The following is a 23,243-nucleotide window of genomic DNA, read 5'->3' as shown; positions in this document are numbered from 1 at the left end:
ATCCCAATGTGAGAGACCATAGGGATGAGAAACCTGGTACAAGAGCAGTGATTCAGAGAGCTGGAGGGGATGTTCCTTCAGCCTCTCATGCAGCAAAAGGCTTTTGAGGAGCAGGAGGAGCTTTGTTATGTCCCTTCCTGGCCTTAGGAATTCTATGGATGGATTTGGCCTCTCTCAAAGGGGTTGGAACTAGATGATCTCAGGGTCCTTTCCAACCCTATCGATCTGAAGTCCAGGGTGCATTGGAGGTTATAAAGCACAAACTGCTTTTGTTGTACCGACCAGCCCCATCTCCATCTCCCCTTCCAAAGGAACTTATGTCTCTAATAGGATTTAGATATTAAAGCTCAAAACCATGCAAAAGATAAGTAAAATAAGCAGGTTTTGCATCTGGGCTTGCTCAGGAAGCCGGTGCAGTGGATTCCTATGGATCACAGCCATGCAGGAGGTTTAAGAGTTTCAATTCTGAGAATCAACAACATCTTGCCTAAATCTGTGTGATATTCCCGTGTATCCCATCCTTTGGACACCTAATCCTGCCCAGGATCTGAACACAGCCTCTCCTGCTCCGGATGGGTGAGGGATGGAGCAAACCCAGATTCACCCTGCATCTCCCAGAGCAGCTGCCTGCATCCCATGATGGGATTTGGGTATTTCCAGCCTTGGGGACTGGGTTTATTAAGCCCGTTTGGCCCCTCCTACTGTGGGAGGGACGGCTCAGCAGCCTTTCTCATAGTGAGTGTCACACAGCAGTGACACCATTCGGGTCCTGGAGTGTCACAACCAAAGGACACAGCAGCCCAAGTGCAGCAGACAGAGAAGATAACCCCTGCATGTGCATCCTCATAAGGTAAGTTGCTTCCTTCCCCTTTCCTAACTCCTAAAGATGCTCCTGTGTGGTGTAAAGCACTTCTGCCTGCTCTTCCCTGCCTGCCCTAAAAGTTAGCACCAAAGGGGAGGGATTTCTTTGCCTTTTCCTATTCTTTCTTTGGACTTTTGAGCGTGTTGGTTGGGATACAACAGCGGGTGAGTGACCCGGATCCTGCCTGGGGGAAACAGCATGAAACAAAGCCCAAAGAGCCGGAGAATGGGGAGAAGTGGTAACAAAAGGGGGTGATTTGGGAATGGGGGATGTTTGTTTCTGTGGGGAAGGAGAAGGGGCTCAGCATCCTGATTCACTCCTGGGGTCTTCATCGGATCAGTTGGCATTGACTTGTTGAGGGGACAAAGAGGAGCTGGGATGAGATGTGATGGTTGTGGGGTCGTCGTAGCCGGGGCGATGGTGGGAGGAAAACGGCGGCTGAGCGTTCGCAATCCTTGGGATAAAGGGCTGTTTCCATAGTAAAAGGGAGAAAGGAGCCTCTCTCTTTCTTCCCCTGAGCATGCCTGGCGTGCGAACGGGGAAGGCAGCTCGGGAACAAATAAGCTGGGAATGGCCAACATCTGGGAACAGCTGTAAATAAGCAGGACCTGGTTGGGAAGGCTGGAAGCAGCCCTATGGTCCAGTGTGTGTCCCGGTGCTGCACATCACCCTGGGGGTCCTGATGGGTGATTCAGAGTGGATGGGTTCCCAGGTCATAGAATGGTTTGGGGTGGAAAGGACCTTAAGACTCTCCAGTTCCAACCCCTGCTGTGGACAGGGATGCCTCACACTAGACTATGTTGCAGATGGAAGCAGGATTAAACCCTCACTTTGTTCTGTTTGCTGTTGTCAGAATTCCACATTATTTGTAGGAATAACGATAATATAGCATTGGAATGGGGGAATTTTCACTCCTGAGTTTTAATTCAGGGTCAGGCACTCAGCTTATATGAACCTGGGGATCAGGATGAGGCCAACTTTGGGTTGGATAGTGCTCACCTGGATGAGCTGGAAGTCCAGCCTGTGATGCACATCACCTCCTCCTCACTTACACCCTCTCATTGGGAATCATGATCTCTCCATAGCATCCCCCAGGACATGAGACCAAGTGGAAGCACAAGAGAGAATGGAAAGAACTTCCTAAAGCTGCTCAAAGCTTTTAAGCTGCTTTTAGTAACATAATAGTTAAAAGGAAGCATAAAATACCATGGGACCAGCTGGATTTTAATTAATAAAAGTGTTCTGCATGTGAAGGGAGCCAAAGCTGTCGCTTCCTTTCCAGCTTTGCTATGGAAATGCTTAGAAGTTGGGTAAGATTTCCAGGGCAATTCCAAGTCTTTGCATGGGATATACAAGGCTGGGTTTCATGACATGGGTTTCATGTGACTTTCTTATACCATGACATTGGACTGAGGAGGTGACTGAATGGTGTCTTTTGAGCTTTGTATTTGTTTCTGGGGAGGAAAAGGCAGTTCTGTTGAGTTTGGTGGTGGTAGCTTGGGGTGAGCCTACCTGCAGCTTACAAGTTGCAACCCTAGAGTCCTGCTTAGCATGATGAAATCCCAGCCAAGACACAAGACAAAGCTTAGATGGGATGCTCCTCATTCCCTTGCCATGTGAGAGCCCAGAAGCCCAGAAGGCAAACACTTCTTGTTGGGTGCAAATGGCTTCAGATGGTCCCATCAGCTGAGACACGTGTGCTCCTGCCTCCTCACAGCCTGAAGAGCATCCTGCCCGGTGGCCAAGTCCCAGCTCCATGGCTTTGAGTGTGGGACAGCTTTGCAATGGTTGATTCCTATTGATTGGAATGCTCTGTGTGTGTGCAGCAATAAGCCTGGCTTCAGTCCGGACCTCAGTCCTGGGATCACTGGAAGGAGGTCTGGACCTCATCTTGGAGGGACCACCTATGGTTTGGCTTATAGAGCACCTCTGTGCTGTGTGATAAATGGGGGTCTTGGGGTGCTTTTTAGAAGGGCGGATAGGATAAGAAGTTGGGAATTTTGGGCTCCAGATCTTATTGGAAGTAAAGAAAGGGAAGCCAATGTGGGTAGAACAGCTTGCAGACAGGACCTGTGGTGCACCTTGGACCATGCCTTCATAGCAGGATGAGCCCTGAAGGAGGCATAAGCTTGGCTCCATGCACAACATCTGCTCCAGCTGTGGGCACCTTGTGTGAGAGCTCAGCACCCTGCCTGAAGGTGTTCATCTCTTCAGCATCTTGTCCTCATCCAGTTCTCCATGTGCTGGACACTGCAAGGTTAGAGGAGGACCCATGGCTGGCTGCTTGGTGGTGCCTGAGGGGTTGGTGTTTTATAAGGTCCCAGTAAATGGAGGGTGGCCTTGGCTCATGTCCCCCATTACTCTCTTCATACACAGGACATTGGCATCTGGTGCATTTGTGAAAGGAGGGAAGAAGAAGCAGTGGTGCATAGAGCCATAGAATCACAGAATTCCAGGTTGGAAAGACCTCAGGGATCATCTGCTCCAACCTTTCTTGGCAAAGCATGACCTAGACATGATGTCCCAGCCCTCTGTCCAGCCCAGCCTTAACAGTGTCCAACACTGGGGAGTCACCACTTCCATGGGGAGATCATTCCAATGGCTGGTTGTTCCCAGTGTGGAAAATCTCTTCTTGTGCCCAACTGGAATCTCCCCAGGAGTAACTTGTGCCCATCACCCCTCATCTTTCCCTTGTGACTCTGTTAAAAGAGAGTCTCCATCTTCTTTGTAGACACCCTTTAACTACTGGAACAACCATAACTGGATGCTGGAACAAGAAGTGGATACTTTAGAGGGTTGAACAGATTGACCATGCTCAAGTCCTGGTCTCATACTGTCCTGTTCTCCTGTCATTTGCCTTGCCTTTGTGCTGCCCCCATGGAAGATGCTGTGTGAAGCATGATGAGGACCTGCTCTCAGGGTCAGGATGGCTTCTCCATGCTCCTGGACCACATCCTTTCTGGTGGTTGGGCTGCTATAGTCTATGTGAGTGCATACGATGCTGTAGCAAGGCAGAGATGAGGAACCCTGTCCTGGGACTCATTCAGTGCAGGTCTGGTGCCAAGGGGATGCTCCTGGGGCCACCTCATGGAACTAGATGGTCTTGAGGTCCTTTCCAACCCTAACTATTCTATGATCCTATGATTCTGTGATTCTATGGTTCTATGAAAGTGATACTCCATAACAACATCAGGCAGGGAGATAGATAGGGCAGCATTTGGTAGGCAGAATGTGCCCATGTGTGAATGAGGTTGTGGCTGCTGCCCATGGGGGCACTTTCGATGCCGACTCCACTTGGATGCAAGAGGAAAGCAGGACATATCTGCAAGCAGGGCACAGCACGGGAGCAGGCTGAAGCATCGCTGTGTGCCCGCACACTGCTGGAGCCCCACTGCTTGTGTAGAAATGCATTGGAACCAGTCCCTTCCTTACTCTCCTGCTTCATTTCCTGTGTTCTCCAATGTGACTATGAGCAATCCCTTGTTTCTCCAGCCTCCATCTGCTCTAATTAAGCTGGAAGCCCCTGGAAGGTTTTCAATGCTTGAGATGCTCACCCAGCACTGAGCCTCTGTGACAGACACAGGTCGGGTCCTGTCTGCTCCCATGGCCCCGGCTGCTGCCACCGGTTCAGTCCCATCCTTTTGGCAGCAGCTCTTAAATCATGGAGCTGGTTTTGGAAGGGCTCCAGGGTCAGGGAAATAAAGGACACTTCAGAAAAGGGGGAAAGCTGGGCAAAGGAATCACTTCTTAAAGGACTTCTTAAGATGTACTTTGCTCTGTGATTGCTTTGGTTGATTCATGCTCCTCATAGCAGTCAGAGGGTTCTGTGGGGTTGTGGTGGTTCCTCTCTTAAGTGTTCTTTTCCCCTGCAAAGCTCTTTTGGTTGAGGGAAACCTAATTCTTGCAAGGAATGCGAGTGAATCATTGGAGAGAGTCCAGAGGAGGCCACGAGGATGAGCAGGGGCTGGAGCAGGTCCTGTATGGAGCCAGGCTGAGAACATTGGGGCTGTTGAGCTTGGAGAAGAGAAGCTGCGTGGAGACCTCAGAGCAGCTTCCAGTGTCTGAAGGGGGCTACAAGGATGCTGGAGAGGGGCTCTTCATCAGGGACTGCAGTGATAGGACAAGGGGTGATGGGTTCAGACTGAAACAGGGGAAGTTCAGGTTGGAGATAAGGCAGAAGCTGTTCCCTGGGAGGGTGCTGAGGCGCTGGCACAGGGTGCCCAGAGAAGCTGTGGCTGCCCCATCCCTGGCAGTGCTCAAGGCCAGGTTGGACACAGGGGCTTGGAGCAGCTGCTCCAGTGGAAGGGGTCTCTGCCCATGGCAGGGGTTGGAGCTGGATGGGGTTTAAGGTCCCTTCCAACCCAAACCATTCTGTGGTTCTATGAGTCACACCAACCCTTTTGCCTTCTCCATCTCCCAGATTATCCATCTTTGTGCTTCACCACTGTGGATTCTTACTTCCCTTTCTCACTTGCAACCTGCTACCAAGTTAAGCCTGCCCCATATTCCTCTGCAATCCATGGGGAATTCTGGGTTTTGGGTTAATATCAGTCCTTCTATGAGAACGATGCACTACAATGTTGGGAAGCCCTCCCCTCAATAAGTCTGTTGGTGTCTTCCATGGGGTCCTACCCATGGGACCATCCCCATGTAGAGACCTTCTGTGTCTGCCCTTTGTACAGCAGCAAGGATAGACCCACAGCCAAGGAGGAGACACCCCCCTGGCCATGGTGGCCTTGTCCTCTCCATGCTGCTGGCCGGATGACAGCAAGCATCCCTGACCACCTCTGTTCCCTATGGAGAAAGGGATGAGATGCAAGAGGCCAAACCCACTGTTTGGAAAGAGGTACCCAATGGGATGGAAGGAGGTGAAACACAATCTATAGGTGAGAAGGGATTTAACTAATCCAGAGAGTGTTATCATCTGGAAGTGCTCCCCATGGCTGGTGTCAGGAGTCTCTATGGGGCATCATTCTGGCTCCTGGCACTGAGCTGGTGCATGTTTGTCACTGCCAGATGCAACCACAGAGCCCTCATGCCAGGTTTGGTTTCCAGCACTGAGGAGCTGAACTAAGCAGGGCAAGGTCTATGGTGTGCTTGGCGGTGCCTGGTTTTCCCTAATCCTGGAAAACACTTCCCTCATCTCATTAGCTGATGTTTGCCTGCTCTGACCTTTTCTATGGGGGTGGTTTCCAGGTAGCCATGGGCTTTGGTGCCCACATCAAGGCAGATTGTGAAGCCCAGGATATAGATGTTCATTGAAGGTGAGCTGGAATGGTTATAGGGCTGAATTGGGCTTGCTGGGGTTGAGTGATGGATGCTCCTTCATCTTGTATTCTGCCTTCATCCTGGCACTCTGGACATATGTGGCACCTCTGACCTGGCTCATCTAACCTATATAGCCCCTGGATGAGCTGAGTTGTGCCCATTTCTCTCCACTGGCACTAATGGGAGCTCAGGGTGACCACTCAAACACAAAGGACATGAGTCCAACCACTCTTTCAATATGGCCAAGGGAGGATGGAAACACCAACCCCAAGCTCTGCAATGAAATCAATGACTCCCTTCCTCCAGGCTGCTGGGATGTGAGCGCTGCTGGGTGCTGGATATCCTGGGTCCTATGGAGGTCCATCAAGGTCCTGCCTATGGGTTGTCTACACTGATCTTCCTGCCTTGATAAGCAGCTCCATGGATCACCAGCACATGGATGCAGTCCTCGTCTGCTGTTCTTGTTGCACTGTTGGCACAGCCTTCAGCTGGGTGATGGTTCTACTATATCCATCCATTGCTGTTGGGTCAGGGGATTTGAGCATGGATCCCATGTGTCAAACAATCCTTTTGCCCTCAAATGGGCTTAACAGTTTTCTGCAGGATAATGTTAGTGTTAATTACCTGTAAGGGAATTTCCCTTGTGAACAGCAGAATCCCACTCTTAGGATGCAAACTGAGCCAGTCCTGATGCATTTGGACACTGTACATAACTAAACAGAGAAACCTCCAATGGATAGCACTGAAATCATCCTTTCCTCCCTTTTCCTCACTCCTTGAAGGGGTGTTTTGCTCCAAGGACTGAACTTTAACACCCGCATCCGACACTGGGGGCTTCATTGCAATGCCCCTGTCCTTTGTCTGTGCTGAATAGTGCAGTGTATGTGATCCACAAACCTCTTTTCTTCCCTTCTTTTGGCTGATGGACAAAGTCTTCCCTTGGACACGATGCTCGTGGCAGCGTGTTGCCCTTGGTGGGGCTATGGGGCTGGAGACAGTCCTTCAAATCCCAATCTCCTCATTTCCCCTTAAGAACAGGGCACAAAGAGCTGCTTAGGCATTCACAAGAGCAGAGAGGGACCCGAGCCAGGGCATGCTGGATTGCACACAGTAGGATTTATCTTCAAAGAAATATTTCCCCCCTTTCTAAGCTCCTTTTATTTCCTTCTACAAGGGATTTATTCCTCCTCTTTCCCTTCCCCCAGACAGGCTTTGAGATGTGGAATCACTTTTTGCCTCCCCATATTGGCTTTTCAATGGAGGGAGAGTGACTTCTTAGAAAGCCGATGGCCACTCAGGGCTGTGCCCTGTGTGATGCATGGGGCTGAGCTGAGCGTGGATGTATCCATTACTGCCAGTGATGTGCATCCACAAGGGGACAAAACTCTTCCTTTCTCCCACTGACCATGCTGAAGTGTGTGGAACATCATTTCGCCCCATATTAGTCATGCTGAGTCTCTATTTTCAGTCTTGATCTGGTGTATGAGCTCATTGATGCTCTTGGTTCCCTCTTTGGGTGAGCAAAATGACACCTAGATACATGATGGGTGGTGGAATCTCCATGTGGTCACAGCTGGAAAGATGCTGTTCTTCATCCTTTTGGGGCTAATTTCTGCATTGGTAGTGGCCAAAGGAAGGATGCCAGCTTCCCCAAAGGGCTGGTTGTCCCTATAGCAAGGGGAATCCAAGACTGAGCTAAGGAGGGTTACAACCCAAACTTAGGGGTTATATATCAGCTATATGGAGGAGCTCAGGATCTAAACCAGAGGGGACCAAAGCTACCTTCGCATTGTGCCTATTTCCATGATGCTGGGAAAGTGCCCATGGGCTCAAGAACACTCGGATCAGACCCTTCTCACACGTGGAACCACATGAATACACCCAGGGAAAGCAAGACTTGAAAACGCATCATCTGAGCCATTTCATATAGGTGGGTATCTACTTTTTAAATGAGACTTCTGATATGCCAGCATTTTTAAGGCTCTTTTATGGCCAAACTGGGCCCTCTCTACATTTTAGTGAGGAGGAAAATATGGAAAACAGACATGGAAGTACAAAAACCTGCTGTGTTCAGGTCAACATTTGATGGCAGAGGATGGAATTGCTTTGCCATCTTCAGCCAGAATCATCTCTCCTCCATTCCCATCTATAAACCTGACAGTCATTGCTGTTGCTTGAGGCTAAGGGACACCTTGGGTTGGACATGGGTCACCCTTTCCTTCTCTTGGGACTGGAGCATCCTCAGGACCATGGAGATCCAGGTTTGGCCTTGTAGCTTACCTTTAGACACCAGGTCACCAGAGCAGAGTCCCCTGTGATAGGGATAAGCCTCTCTGCAACCCTAATAGATGCAGGATTTGGGCTATATTTGTATTAGTTTGTTTGAAATGGGCTCGATTATTTGGTCTGTTCAAAGTGTGGTGGCATGTAACAAAACACAGGCCATTAACCATGGTTTAACCCTCTCCATAGCTCTGAAAACCACAGCCATTGAACACTGGGGGTGTACTACATCACATGAAATGGAGAAACGTAGTCCCTGCAGCCATAGGAGCAGTTATTCCTTGTTAAACCCTTCTACTTCCACATTCATCCCTTGTTTCCTGCATCAAACCCCATTTATTCTTTGTGCTCAAGGCTGTGTTCTTCCACCTTAAAGCCAATCAGTTCATGAGACATCCTTTGCACGTGTTTGTCCCAGGCTGCACATTCACCCTGGGATCCCACACATGAGTAAGGTATAATTAGGGCTTATAAAAGAAACTGTTGAATGTCTTAGTGATAAATTGTAATTATGGACTGCCAGGGAAAGGAAATTATACATATTCCCTCTCACAGGGGGATTATGACCAGCTTTATTTCACTTGATCCTGCTTCCTTTCCTGTGTTAAACCTCATTAATTCCCTGAAAGAAACTGAAGGCAGGTGATGGTGAAATAAAAGAGGTCCCCGGCTGTGATCCAGAGCCTTAGGCAGGTTCTATAGACTGAAAATGCAGGGTTAAGGAGTGCTCTTTGTAGGGCTTTTCTGGCCAGGGACAAGGTCTGCGGTGATGGTGACCAATGGTGATGGTGATCTCCATGCAATGATCTTGCATGGAGAATCTTGCATGATCTCCATGTAAGAGAGCTGCAGGTACTGGAGAAGCTCAACTCAGGCTTAAGGCTTCACCAAGCACCACTTTCTCCCCAAATCCCTTGGAAATGGCTCTATGGGCAAAGTGGGCATCACCCCTATCTGCTAACTTCCTACACCACCAATGTGCTGAGGGCAAGCTGGCCATGCTCAGGTGCCAAGGAACCATCATCTCCACATCCCTCACATGGCTTCTGGTACCCATGTAATGGTTTATCCAACCCTCTTCTTGCAGTGGACACTGTGAAGGGTGTTTGCAACACCTGGAAAGGTCCCTGCACCCAACTGCCTGTACATTGTAGGATGCTGTGTTGGAGAAAGCTGGGTAGATGCAGGGGGAAGGAAAGAAATACTTCAAAAGCCCAAGGAAAAAGCTCTAGGACAATGCCAAATTTGGCTGTTTAAGCCCTGAAGGATGAATGCCTCAGCTCTAAAGCACCAACAAGGGGTTTTCTCCTTGCTTGTGCACTGGCCTCTCCATTGAGCTCCTCTTGCAGCACCTTCTGATTTCAGGCCATGTGGCTGAATGTATCCTACTTTTTCTCTCCTTCTCTTCCCTCCATCATCTCCCTGGGCTATTTCTCATGCTTTTCCTCACTGTCTGTCAAGCAGTGGGAAATGAGCAGCTCTGAGCAACTGCCTGTGATTACAGGGACTCTTATCTGCGAGCAAGCAAAGTCTCTGCAAAGGAAAGACCTGAGGGTTTTGGGGTTTATGGAGCTGAAAAACATACACACGTTACTGCTTTCATGGCTCACTTGCAAGGAGTCCTCAACTTTGCTCTCCTGATTCATGTTTTCCTGCTTGCTCTTTGCTCCTGTGGCTTTCCCAGTGAATGAGTGATGAGGAAGCATTGCAGAAGACCTCTGCATCTTAGGAACACTGCATCAGACCTAGATGCAAGCGCTGTCAGGTCTCTTGCTGCATCCTGGCAATGACTGAAGTGCTCCAAATCCTAATGCAGATCTGTCTTTTGGCCTCTGCATCCTCCATATGTTGTGGTATTGTTTGCCCCTGAAGGTGGTTGTTGGGTCCGGATGTTGGGATATTACCTCTGTTAGGATCAGATGCCTGTGAACTCAAACGTGTCAGTGTTTGATGTGGTCTGAACCATTGCAGATTCAGATATTAGTGGAGATGTTGTTATGGCTTTTGAATGCCCCATCACAGCTGTAGCAGCAGGGTAGTGATTGGTGAGCACGGGTGAAACCATGGGATGGAGGCTCATAGAGAACCTGCAGGGTGGCTCAGATGTAAGGAGGAGCTTGCATTGAGTTAAACAGAATTAGATGCACCTGAAGAAAGGAAGCCAGGAGAAGATGTGAAGGTAAAAGGGAAGGAGTGATGCCTGTGTGGAAAGACACAGATGAAGAGGAGAAAGGAGTGTTTGGAGCTCTGAGTGCATTTTGAGCTGAGAAGGATGCTTCTGGGTGTCCATGTCTTTGTCCTCCTTACCCTCATATGGGACTTGTCACCTCTAAGAGGGGTTTCTGGAGCTGCCACTGGAGTGTTTGTTGATACCAACACAGTGTAAATGCATTGTAGGTACCTGCATCCTGCAGAGCTGCGGAGGGAGATGAGCTCTTAGGAAGAGTGAAGTAGTTCGAATACTTGGTGAGCTATCCCTGGTGCATAATGGTGTGATGCATAAAGCTGAAAACACCATTCCCTTGCTGCAGGGAGTGAGTCCAGGGTGAATTAAGGATTCAGAAGACGAGACTGGGTGATGTTTGATACCTGAGACAAACTGGATGCTCCAGGTATCGAGTAGCCTGTGCTATGGGTGAACAGGTCTGCCTGGGGAGGCTGTGGCTTGTTCACCACATCCTAGTACCACTACCATGTGCCAAACCCCATGGGAAGTGCAAGGAAAATCCCAAATAGCAGGTGACCATTGCTATCTGGGGAGAAGAAGACATGAAATACAAAGAAAGACCCCAAAAGCTGGGGTTGTTCAGGCTAGAGGAGGCTTAAGGGGTGATGCCCAAATGTAAGTATGTGAAATATAAAAGAGAGGAAAAGTTTAAACTGTTCTCTACATCCACCATGAGCAGGGCATGAAGTAATGTGCTTAACCTGTACAATGGGAGACTAAGCATGAGGGAAACCCCTCCAGCTCTTAGCAGTAAGCTAGTTAGGACTGCATTATCCTGTCTTGGGAGCTGGTGGGATCTCCATCACTGAAGGATAGACTAACACTAGATTTAACACCTAATGTGCAGCTGTAGCCAGGCAGATGGAGCGAACAGTGTTTGGAGGTCTCTGTAATCTCTATTTTCCTATCAAATCCTGTGTGCTCATAGGTCAATATTGACCACAGCAGGAATGTGAGTAACAAACCTCATGGCCCTTTGCCAGCAAAACTATTGGTTTTGGTCCAGTGTCCTGGATTCCTATTGCTGAAGGAGGAGGGTTGGCCAAAAAAGATGCTGTGGTTTGGTGATAGGGAAACTAAACACATAGCTTAGGGATCCTTGTAAGGCATAACAAATACTGCAGCCCCATGGCATGGGTTGGTAAGAGCTCTGAAGGTTTAAATGTGTTCAAAAGAGGTGTCTGGGGTCACTTGGTAATTGCAGGGTTTATGCGAGCTGACAGGGACAGCAGGATCATATATACATGTCATGTACACCACTTGCCAATGGCACAATGCCCACATCCCCCATCTGTGCTCTGGGTAATTCAAGAGCAGGATCACACCTTACCACATGAGGTTGGCATCAATTATTCACTATGGGGTGACCTGCTGGTGCCAGGATCTGATACTGCTGAGCTGCTAGGGATGGCTTGGCCCCACTGTATCCAAGAGTGTGCGATTCCCTGTGACTGTGCTGGATGAACAGACACGTCTGTCTCAGGAGGGCATTCAGGGCCTGCTTAATTCATAGTGGTCCAAACTGAACCCCCTTTTGTCTCACTTCCATCCCTTATCCTTGCACCCCATTTGCCAGCAGGCTGGGACATTTGGAAAGGGCTTTATGGAGGCATCATTTCAGTTTTAACTTGCTCCTTATGGCTCTGTTTTACTTGTGCTTTCTGCAAACTGAGCTGGCTTTTTTGGAAGCATCAATGAGCATGGATTTATCCATGCAAAGACATGCTGGGCTCTGACTTACAAACTATTTATGTGTATTATTCTATTTCATAGAATCATAGAATCATAGAATAGTTAGGATTGGAAAGGACCTTCAAGATCATCCAGTTCCAACCCCCCTGCCATGGGCAGGGACACCTCACACTAAACCATCCATGTGTATAGTGCAGCAAATGGTTCAGTCTGGTCCTTAAATGACTGTTATAAGATAAAGCAAGGAAACCGGGAGTCCTAAGTTTGGACTTGGCAGCAGACAGGCCTGGATTTGAATATAGAATCATAGAATCATGGAATGGTTTGGGTCGGGAAGGACCTTGAGATCATCCAGTTGGCATGGGCAGGGCCACCTTAAGACTAAATCATGTCATGGTTGGTATGGACTCAAGGATACGATGGCATTTATAATGCAACAGAAATCATCTCTGTATTAAAGTGCTGGATAATGGTGCTTCTTGGCCACACAGGACTTTTTGCTCCTAAATCTGTCCTTGCAGTATTTATAGTGCCCTGCTGGGTAAAGGCCTCTTTGCTGGCACCAACCCCTGTGCTGTTTGCTTCACTGTTAACCACATTGGTTGCAATTTACTACCAGCTTGTTTCTTTAAATGCTTCATTATGAAGAGATCCTGTTTGTGTGCAGATCCTGTTTGTGTGCATCTTTACTGCTTCTCTTCCTACCCCTGGAAACCTGTGCCACATAAAGCTAGTCCAGACAGGAAATCATTTGTTCTGTGGGGATCAGACCATGCAGTGGTGTAGTTTTGCCAGGATAAGAGCTGTGTACCTGGAGGGTTTTAGTCCCTTTCCTACACAAGCTACTTAAACTGATAGCAGGTTGTAGACAGGTCGCAGTGACATTGAATTGGTTCCTATGGCTAAGCCTAAGCTCAGGTTCATCGACCATAAGTTGAGAATCTGCATGGAGTGCTTAAGTTAGTGATTTCATTACCCAAAGCTCTTTGTATAGTCAAAAGGAGGCAGAGATGTCCCTGCCCACGGCAGTGGGAGCGGAACTAGATGGTCTCTAAGGTCCCTTCCAGCCCAAACATTCTATTGTTCTAGGATTCCATGGTTCACAGCACCTAAGTTACCACCAGGAGCAGCACAGCCTGCTGAGGGGACTTGGAAAGTCCATGCTCTTTGCTTAGCATCTCAGGTCTGTATAGTTAGGCTGAGATTCCCCAGCACCTTTTCCTACCAATCTCAGCATCCTCTTGAGGAAACTTCCTCCCTGTTTGCTGATATAAAAGCTGATGGAAGGAGGGTTATCCCCATAACACCATGGCCTTGTTCCAGGAGGAAGATGAGATAAAGCCGCTCAGATGGAGGCCGGTTCCAGCAGCTTGAAGAAGCTCAAGTTTGGGAAGCTGAAGGTGGTTCGCCAGCGCTTGCTGCAACGCTATGAGCATCAGCCCTTCGTCTCCTGCCTGGCTGGTTTCTACAGCTGCCAATGGAAGCGGTACCAGCGCAGCAGGGCTGAGCCTGGGCAATGCTGCTGCAAGATGGTAAATTAGCTCAAAACCAGCAGACATTTCTGTGTTAGGGATAGGACAAACCAAGCTGACATGTGCTTGATGTTATGGGCCAAAGGCATCCCTGCCCAGCATCGTTTGGGGCCCAATGAGACCTGCTGGGTGTTAGGTGTTAGATTCTGCTCTAAGTGCTTGGATCATTCTATGATTCTATGTATTGCTGTGTTTCTGTGGCAAGCTCAGTTTTTCTGTGCCACCACACAGCTATAACAAAGGAAAGGACCAAACCCTTCCACCATCTCAAAGCCATAGGATCAAGTGAAACACATAATGCTTAGGATGGGTGTGCAGTTAAGAACTGCAAAGAGGGCTGCTGCATGGTGCAATTCCCTCTCATGTGAGGTGCTTAAAACCCTGTTCCTTTGTGAAGGCATGAGGTCTGCTGCCTCTGAAAGTAAATAGTGCAGAGTATGCTTTTGAGGACATTCCCCTGCTCACAAGGGACAGGGAAGGAAGTCCTCTCCATACCTACTCCAGGACATCTAACACCAACCCACGTGTTTTAAGAGCACCCTATAAGTATTTACATGCTCTGATTGCTTCGGGGCAGGCAAGGCTCTGACCACTTGTCCTTCCTCTCCCTCTCCAGCGGGAATGCATGTTTTTCCCATTGCTTGTTGGAGCTTTCTTTTTTTCTCTGGTCTTTCTGTACATGTGTGGGGAAGCGAAAAATGACTACAATAACTTTGACTGGTGAGTACCACCTTGTTCTCCTCTCTCACTCCTTGGGCAGGTCTCTTGGGTGGCTGGGAAGCGATGAGCACCCTCCCCAGCAGCTTCAGCCATGAGCCAAAGATATGGCTCCTTAAGCTCTTGGTTACAGCATCCAAATTGAGTGGTCAATGACTTCAGAGGTGCTGAGGCTTCTGCCTTTTGCTTGGCTGCAATTTTTACCTGTAAGTGGGAATCTGGAAGAAAGGAGAGAATCATCAGCACTGAATTGTGAGTGGATTAAATGCCTCTTTCCTTCTCTGAGTCTTTCCCCCTCCTCCTGTTTCCTCTGAGGACATGTAGTGGCTGGCATCAGAGGCATTGCACCAGCTCTCTACACAAAGAGAATGGTGTGTTCCTAAGCTCAAAAGTAAGGAACAACCAGCAATGATTTATGCAAATCCTCTCCTTCTGCAGTTACGTAGACAACAGTTATGCAAATCTGGCCCCTAGAATTAAACCAGCTCAAATATTATGGGGAGGAAAGGTGGGGTAATGGTATTCATCTTTATTGAGCCTTTGGGTAAAAGTAAAGGTTCCCTCTCTCCTCCCTGGGCAATCCCTCTGCATCCATCCAGCTTTCTGGTGTTTTCTGCTTCAGATCTCCCTCCTGTTGGGATGCCCTACACAACCACAGGTAGTAAGATGTGCTGTTGGCCTGAGCCATGTCCTCTTCCTGTTCCCCCAGGCTGCCTTGTCTGCAGCAAGGTGCTGTGTCTTATTGTCAGACTGGGAGCTCTCTGGAGCAAGCCCATCCATTTGGTCCTGTGTTTTACCACCCCAACACATTGGGGTGTTAGGATTTGGGTAAGGAGGCTCTTAACCCTTTCTGCATGTTATAGGATAGGTTATTCTTCCTTCCTTCTTTGTTTTATTGCTTGGGAAATGTCACTTTTCAAGGAACAGGGCTGTTGTTCCTCTCCATGTGCTAAACACAAACCTCTGTTGTAATACTTCATTGCTTTTTAGGTACAACTACGAGGCCCTGGGCTTCTGGTTCCTCTGGTCTCTGGTACTCCTGAGTGTGGCTGCACTCTTGTTCACATACATCACACTGCTATTGGTAAGTGATGCTCCTTGTAAGCTGACCGTGATTTGTAGTCCTAAATAGCAGATATAAGAATAGCTTTGATGTGTCGGACCGAAGCTCAACCTAGCCCCACAGACAGTGGGTATTTGGGCTAGATTTGGAACACAGTAAGTGTTTAACAGTTCCTTCTCCCCATGTCCCCTTGCAGATGACCAATTTCAGCTCAGGGGTCTCTAAACCAGACTTAGTTTTCGCCCTATGATTTCCCTTCAATGAGTGTGTCCAATCTCTCCTTGAACCCAAGGAGAGCTGTGCCAGCAGTGGCTGGATTTAGACTGAGGGGAAGCAGCAGGGAAGTACGGGGCTGTGAGTCATGTAGTGATGCTATGTCATCAAAGCTGAGTTATTCCTCTAATCCTGAATGAAGAAGCTCATTAGAAGAAGTGGAACGTTATCAGTGAAGCTGCCTTGACTCACTCAGCTTTGCTGGAGGGCTTCTCTTTGCATAGAGACAACAGATGTGGCCACAAAACACTGTTTTTTGGCCTATTCCTATAGCATGACTCTATTCCTATAGAGGTAATATTCCTGAGATCTTCACTTTTCCAAATCCTGTGCCATTTTCTCTGGACTTCTGATCTGCTCCTTGCTTTGCTTACTTATGGAAACATACTTTATGGAATCGTACTTATGGAAACATACTTTATGGAATCCCACTTATGGAAACATAGCAAAGGCAGCTAAAAGTTCTAGCTATTCATCATTTTTCTCTGTCCTTTCCTTCATGAGGAACCCCCCCAAATAAAGACAGATATCCCTGCCCATGGCAGGGGGTTGGAACTGGATGATCTTAAGGTCCTTTCCAACCCTAACCACTCTATGATCCTATGATTCCATGATTCTATGATCTCTGTTTCCTCCTTCTGCATCCATAGCTAAAGGTTAAGTAATCACTTTAACTGCAGGGATTGGAGTCCACATTCAGTCTCATCCCTGCTCCAGCTTCCACTTTGAAATGCCAGGTGCTGAGAGTGAGGTTATGGCTTTGACTCACCCTAGTGACTGACAACCAGCTTTTATCATCGATTCCTGCTGTTCTTACCTGCTCCCCCATGTGTCATCATAGAGGCCGTCTGTAAATTGCTCATGGCAGGGAATCTCTCTTTGCTTTGTGCATGCAGTGCCTCAACACAATAGGTTCCTGGGGTCCTTTGTTCCTGCTGGGGGACAAATAAATAGTGGTTTTTATTCTAGTCCTAGCAATCAAAACCCCAAAGTGATAAATAGGACAGCGTGGTCATGCCCACAGTGATCAATAGCATCGTGAAAGCTGTGTACTGACAGTGCTCTGAGCAGGACAAATGACAGCATTTGATTACAAGGACTTTGTGACTCTAGGGCTCAATATCTGCTATTCAGGTTTATGCCTATGTGGCTTTCCCATTGACCATGGAGTACTATGGGTGGTTTGGTGGTTGCAATGATACTTTGGGCAACTGGGAGCTTTGGCCCACTTGATATGGATATCTTTGAGATCCTAACCTCAGCAGGCTGTGGATCTGGAGTCAACCTCAGGATCAGACCAACCCATCATAGCTAGAAATGAGCTTTAAAGGACTTTCTTGGCTTGAGGAGGCTGGAGATCCCTGGGGTTGGTGTGTCAGCTTGGTCATGCTGACTGGATCCAAACACCAGCCAGCATCCAAGCAGTGGATTTTCTTAGAGGGGTGTCATGTCCTTGGCAGTGTGAATGTGAGACCATGAACTATCAGGGCAGGTGATGGGCAAAGGAAAATACGAGGGGGAATTGGTGTCTTACATGGTTCAGTTCAGTCTCAGTCCCACTCTTCACTGTTTAGACACATCCTTCTCCCCATCACAGCAGCTCAGTTCTGTCTATTGAGGATAACAACATCTGCCTTCCTCAGCAGGGTGAGCATGGATAAACCTGAAGACATACAAGTAGCCTGGATGCTACCAGACAAGTCCTACAAGAGAAACACATCAGAGGTTCTCCTGCTCTAGGGACAGCCCCTGCAGTGAGGGTCCATTTGCTCCTTGCTTTCATGGAGCTGTTGAGTGACCCACCTAAAGATGGGTATTTCTAAGGGCCCTTGCCCAGTTTGATTGCATCCCCCTGTCACCATGTCTCATATGACAAGATAGCTGCATGCATCTATTTTGAGCAGTGAGCAGTGGGAGACGTGAGACCCCACGCTGTCAGAGCTGTTTCCTAAATAGGATTAGGTCTTGAAGGAAAGGGGTGTAAGGAAAGTTATCATGGAATTATGGAATGATTTGGGTTGGAAGGGACCTTAAAGCTCATCCAGCTCCAACCCCTGTCACAGGCAGGGACCCCTTCCACTGGAGCAGCTGCTCCAAGCCCCTGTGTCCAACCTGGCCTTGAGCACTGCCAGGGATGGGGCAGCCACAGCTTCTCTGGGCACCCTGTGCCAGTGCCTCAGCACCCTCCCAGGGAAGAGCTTCTGCCTAAGAGCTCAGCTCAGTCTCCCCTCTGTCAGTCACTGCCACCATTGGTGCTTCCACTCTCTCAAATCAAGCAGGGTCACACAATGGTCCCTTAGCTGCATGCAGGGTCTTGTGATGGCAACTGTGGCTCAGCAATGCTCATCCCAGCAGGGCTCCTTTCAGAGAAGGGCTCTACCAAGGATCACATCTCCATCACTGCAGGGCTTCCCTGTCACAGCATCTGGCCTTTCACTGCAGCCTTTGATGAACCACCCAGCAAAACACAAGAGCCTCACAGGGCCACAACTGCAACTCAGCCCTTCCACATCTCATAAACCTATCAGTGTGTGTACTATATGGTAGCTGAATGACCCTTATACATTTCAGACAACTGATGGCCAGATAGGCTGCTCCAATGATGAATTACATCCCATGATCTGGTTAAACAGTGTTGAATGGAGACATCCTTACATATGCTACAGATGTTCACCATGATCTTATTTTGAGCCATTGAAGCAAACACTCTTCCCATTGGCCACCAGCAGCTGACTTGCTGCCTGCTCAAAGATGCTCCTTGTCCACAGGCATCACTATAATTCATTCAGACAATCAGTTTCAATTAATTCAACTGTTATTACTCCTAAGACAATTTTCTCCTCCCCATTAGAGCTGAAAGCTTAGGCTGAGGGTGTCTAATTGTTGGAGCATTTGTGCTCAGTGGAGGAGAAAGATCTTGCTCAGTCTCTCAAACCCTAACAGATAATATTTCCCTCTCTGCAGTTCAACCGTGTTTGTTCTAAGGGTTTTGGGGAGGTGACTTGTTGCTCTACAGAGTAAAGAGGTTCTGATGTGTTGTGCCCTCTCCGTCCATAGGCTGAGACAACTCACACAGTCTGTCGGACTTGGGGTCCAAAAAGTGATCTCAAACATCCATCCCTAACAGTGTAGGGTACCAGCCAACTTCTGAGGTGCTGCATTTTGCCAGTAGGTGAATGTAAGGACCTAAATTCTTGTTGTGGCCATCAAAGTGAGCAGGTATTTTAGGTGAGATGAGGGTCTAAATGCCTGTCTCCATGTCCTTATGGTGGTTCAGAGGCTGCCTGAGCCTCCCCAGCAGCACTAAGTACAAGGTCATTCCTGCGCTGAAGTTGAGTGGATTAAGCATCTATTGTCCATCCTTTGGCAGGAGGAGCTTGGGGTCAGTGCATCCACTCAGAAAGAGGGAGGCAGAGGTGCAATCCTTGTGGCAAATCCATCTCTCTTGCCCTTGTAAGCATCCCTTAAGTACCACTTTGCAGGTAGATGATGGATGGGAGACACTTCCACATCTCATACTAAAGAAGGGAAGAATTCAAGTGTTGGAGGATGTAAGACTGAAGGAGATGATGGGACCTTGGCTCTAGCCTCAGCAGTACTAGTCAGAAACATATTGGTCACCTAAGCCCACATGTCTGGGTACTTGAATTAGACAATCCCAGGGTATATATGGAGCAGTTTGAAGGTGACAGACCTGCTGGTGCTGGTTGTCCTTTTGCCCAAGGAAGTCCTGTTCTAGGTGCAAACATGTGGGACATTGCTAAAGGCAGCTGCTCTTTGTGGAGGAGTGTTGGGACACGTCCTGAGGCAGCTTTGAGGAGCAGGATGAAGCTAAGTGAGCTTGGCTTGAGGTGTTAAGCTCCAGCAGTGCACATCGCATCAGCAAACTGGTCCATAAGGATGTGTTCTTTACGGTGACCAGTGGTGCAACTGCAAGAGTTCCTTCTTCACCCTCTGAGGGTGAAACCTGGTGATTATTCTTCTTGTAAGCTGGCAATGAGATGTTGTTTCCGTCCATAAAGATGAGCTCACCCTCCTATGGCATTCCCAGAGGTGATGGATGCATCATTCATACTGAAGTTGCCAGGGAGAGTCTAGTTGGACATGGCCTGTGATATAAGTGTTTGGCTGCACCTTAGGCAAGGACCTTTGGTCTTTGTATACCATTGCTTGCAGAAAAGGGGCAAAGTGTCTTTTTTTCTTCCCTTCTCTGAAATAGCTTATTTAAATGGGGCTGGCTTAAGATCTTTAGCAGTAATTCAATTCTCTCCGAGCTGCTCCCATGGTTACTTGTCATGTACTGGGTGTAGGGTTTGATTAAAGGAGGCTAACGTGTCAAGAAGCACTTAAAAGCTGATCTGTATTCTCGGCTGAGCTTATAGCTTGTTTCAAATCAGCATGATCCTGAAAAGACTGTGTTTGTAGCTGGATGGGAAACAGTGTGCATGCCTTTGTGGCTGTATTACGGGAGAGAGGAGCCTCTTCCCCTAAATCTGTATGTCCTGTTTTCATACAATCCCATTGTGCTACAGTCTGCACCGTAAATGATCCTTCTAACTGATGCCTGCTAATGGCTACTGATGCCTACTAACTGACACCTCCTAACAGATACTTTAAGCACTGATATCTGGTGATATTGGTCCCCAGATTGTCCCGTACAGTGGTGGGGAAGCTCACCCCAAGCACTTGTATGACTGCACATAGACCTGTGTGTTTCCACAGCAGCAAAGTACTTCTCCTGGTAAAATTCATCACCATGTTCCTTGGCTGCTTAGGTCTGGGATAACTTGAAGAAGCTCCATCAGAGCCACAGACTGGCTTTCCTCATCCTTTGCTTCTTGGCATTCAAGGCTTCTCCTTGCCCTGGCTGGGGTTCACACCATGCCTCAAGAACCCTCCCCAGTGACTCCAACTTGCTATGGGAGGGAAGGAACATTCCAGCCACCAAAACCCAGAGTCCTATAATCTCCAATGCAGTTTTCCTTGTGTTTCCTGCTATTACTGTGGAAGTGCTGCCTCCTCTGCTGTCTGCTCTGTGTTTTTGTGATGCTTTAGAGGCATTTTCTACTCCCTGACCTCTCCCCCATGGTTGATATGCCTCTAATCACAACAAATGCACAGGAAATAGGTGAAGTTAATGCTTTATTGGTTCATACCATAGCAGTTGACCTTGGCCATCACTCCTCTTTCAGAGTCTGCACCCTTTCAGTGACTCTTCTTTGTGAGTGTAGACTCACCCAATTGGTGGATTTGGGTACCAAAGTACCCAATTATGTGTTACCCATGAGAGGGCTTTGATCTTACAGGGCAGCCTAGATATGTGCTAGGCCATTTCAGAAGCACTTATCTCCATATACCTGTCCTGCTAACAGCCTTCACATCGGGCAGCAAGACCTAGTGTGAAGTGACTTCCCAATGCAAAAGGGGAATACCTCATACCTCACTGAACCCAGGTCATCATCTCCTACCAGGATGCAAACAATCTCTGCTTGATTCTCCAGGTCCTGGCGCTGTGTTTGCTTGCAGAAGGCCAGCAGCTCTACCTGCACTGGAGTCACAAGGTGGGGAGAATCATGGGTTTCTGGTAACTCCAATCCATGCTTTAAATCAATTGGGTATTTCTTGCATGAAGAAGATATGGAATAGGAGCAAGAGAGGGAAGAGGTTAATATTAGGAGGCTTTAGATACCCAAAAGAGCGATATCTCCACCTGAGCTGATCACCCAAACTCCTTTTGCAGTCAGTGCAAGGAAAGGAATACTCTGAGGATGCAACTCATCCAAACTGGTCATAGACATCTAAATTAAGATGGGATGAATCACACTTCAAAGTACCTTTTTTCCCCCACTGACTCTAAAAGGAGCTTGAAGTGACTCATTTGGGTGAAGTTGTCCATATTTGACATCTCTACATGTGGTAACAGGAAGACGAAAGCAAAGTGGTCATGAGAAGCACAACATAAGTTTCATAGCAGCTTCCATCAGGAGTGGAAGAAGAAACCTGGATTTTCCAAGGCATCCTGGCACCTTGTGCCTCTTGGTCTTTGGGTGGTTTGGGAAATGCCACATGGAATTTCGATGGTGCAGAAACAAAACATCAGACCTGTTGCTGCAAAATGGTGCATTAGAATCACCTTCCTTAAGAAATTCTTGAGATTATTTGGGGCAAATATAATGTGATTGCAAATCTTGCAGTGGAAGGGAATAGCTGAACATGCAGGTACTTGATCCTGTATTTCTTCATTTAAGTAATGGAAATACAGTTATTTTACTACTGAAAATTGGCTTCCAGAGGAACTAGAGAGATGTAGAACAGTTTGTAACAAAACCTGAGGATGCATCCTTGGGTGGAAGAGACCAGGAACAGATTAGGGATGCTGGAACAGGTGGTGCATCCCCATCCCTGGCAGTGCTCAAGGCAAGGTTGGACACAGGGGCTTGGAGCAGCTGCTCCAGTGGAAGGGGTCCCTGTCCATGGCAGGAGGTTGGAGCTGGATGAGCTTTAAGGTCCCTTCCAACCCAAACCATTCTGGGATTCTATCATTAATAAAGTGTTGATCTGTAGGATACCCCTGAAGAATGGCTGGGGCCTTGATGCAATTTCTGCTTGCACTTAGTTGTCAGTAGGTAAATGATGTACCAAGCAGAGCCTGCCATGACCACTGTGCTGGTACCAAACTGAGCAAGGAGCTAAGGAACAGACTGAGCTACATCCTCACTTCTTTGATTGAGAAGTAAACTCCCATCTCTGTTATGGGACTGTTTGTTGTTGCTGAAGCCTGTGTAAAGGAGCTCATAGCATAAGGAAGCTGTGTTGGTGTTTCTTTTAGGTGGGATACATCACTGCTAAATTTAGCTATCTTCATGGAATCACAGAATGGTTTGGGTTGGAAAGGACCTTGAGATCATCCAGTTCCAACCCCCTGCCATGGGCAGGGACACCTCACACTAAACCATGGCACCCAAGGCTCTGTCCAACCTGGCCTTGAACACTGCCAGGAATGGAGCATTCACAGCTTCCCTGGGCAACCCATTCCAGTGCCTCAGCACCCTCACAGTAAAGAACTTCTTTCTTATCTTCAACCTGAACTTCCCCTGTTTCAGTCTGAACCCATCACCCCTTGTCCTATCACTGTAGTCCCTAAGGAAGAATCCATCCCCAGCATCGTTATACCCCCTATAGCTTCAGATGCTGGAAGCTGCTCTGAGGTCTCCATGCAGTCTTCTCTTTCCCAGACTGAGATTATCTATCTGTTAGACATTTAATGTGAACTGATCAGCTATAGGCTCCATCTGCAACAACAGAGAGATAGAGAGGCATCTTCCA

General features: G+C 48.1%; 1 protein-coding gene across 1 annotated transcript in view; it reads left to right on the top strand.

Annotated features, from left to right (window-relative positions):
* Positions 1 to 793: 793 nt before the first annotated feature.
* GDPD4 (glycerophosphodiester phosphodiesterase domain containing 4) overlaps positions 794 to 23,243 on the top strand; it is a 35,329-nt gene continuing 12,879 nt past the window's right edge. The window contains exons 1-5 of the mRNA XM_005144777.2: positions 794 to 850; positions 13,656 to 13,864; positions 14,481 to 14,584; positions 15,572 to 15,665; positions 21,419 to 21,478. Coding sequence (XP_005144834.1) covers positions 13,682 to 13,864; positions 14,481 to 14,584; positions 15,572 to 15,665; positions 21,419 to 21,478 — 441 coding nt within the window. The 5' untranslated portion in view covers positions 794 to 850; positions 13,656 to 13,681. The remainder of the gene's footprint in view (positions 851 to 13,655; positions 13,865 to 14,480; positions 14,585 to 15,571; positions 15,666 to 21,418; positions 21,479 to 23,243) is intronic.

Source organism: Melopsittacus undulatus, chromosome 2 (genome assembly GCF_012275295.1).
Source record: "Melopsittacus undulatus isolate bMelUnd1 chromosome 2, bMelUnd1.mat.Z, whole genome shotgun sequence".
Lineage (NCBI taxonomy): Eukaryota > Metazoa > Chordata > Aves > Psittaciformes > Psittaculidae > Melopsittacus > Melopsittacus undulatus.
This window is presented reverse-complemented; position numbering and strand designations above follow the sequence as displayed.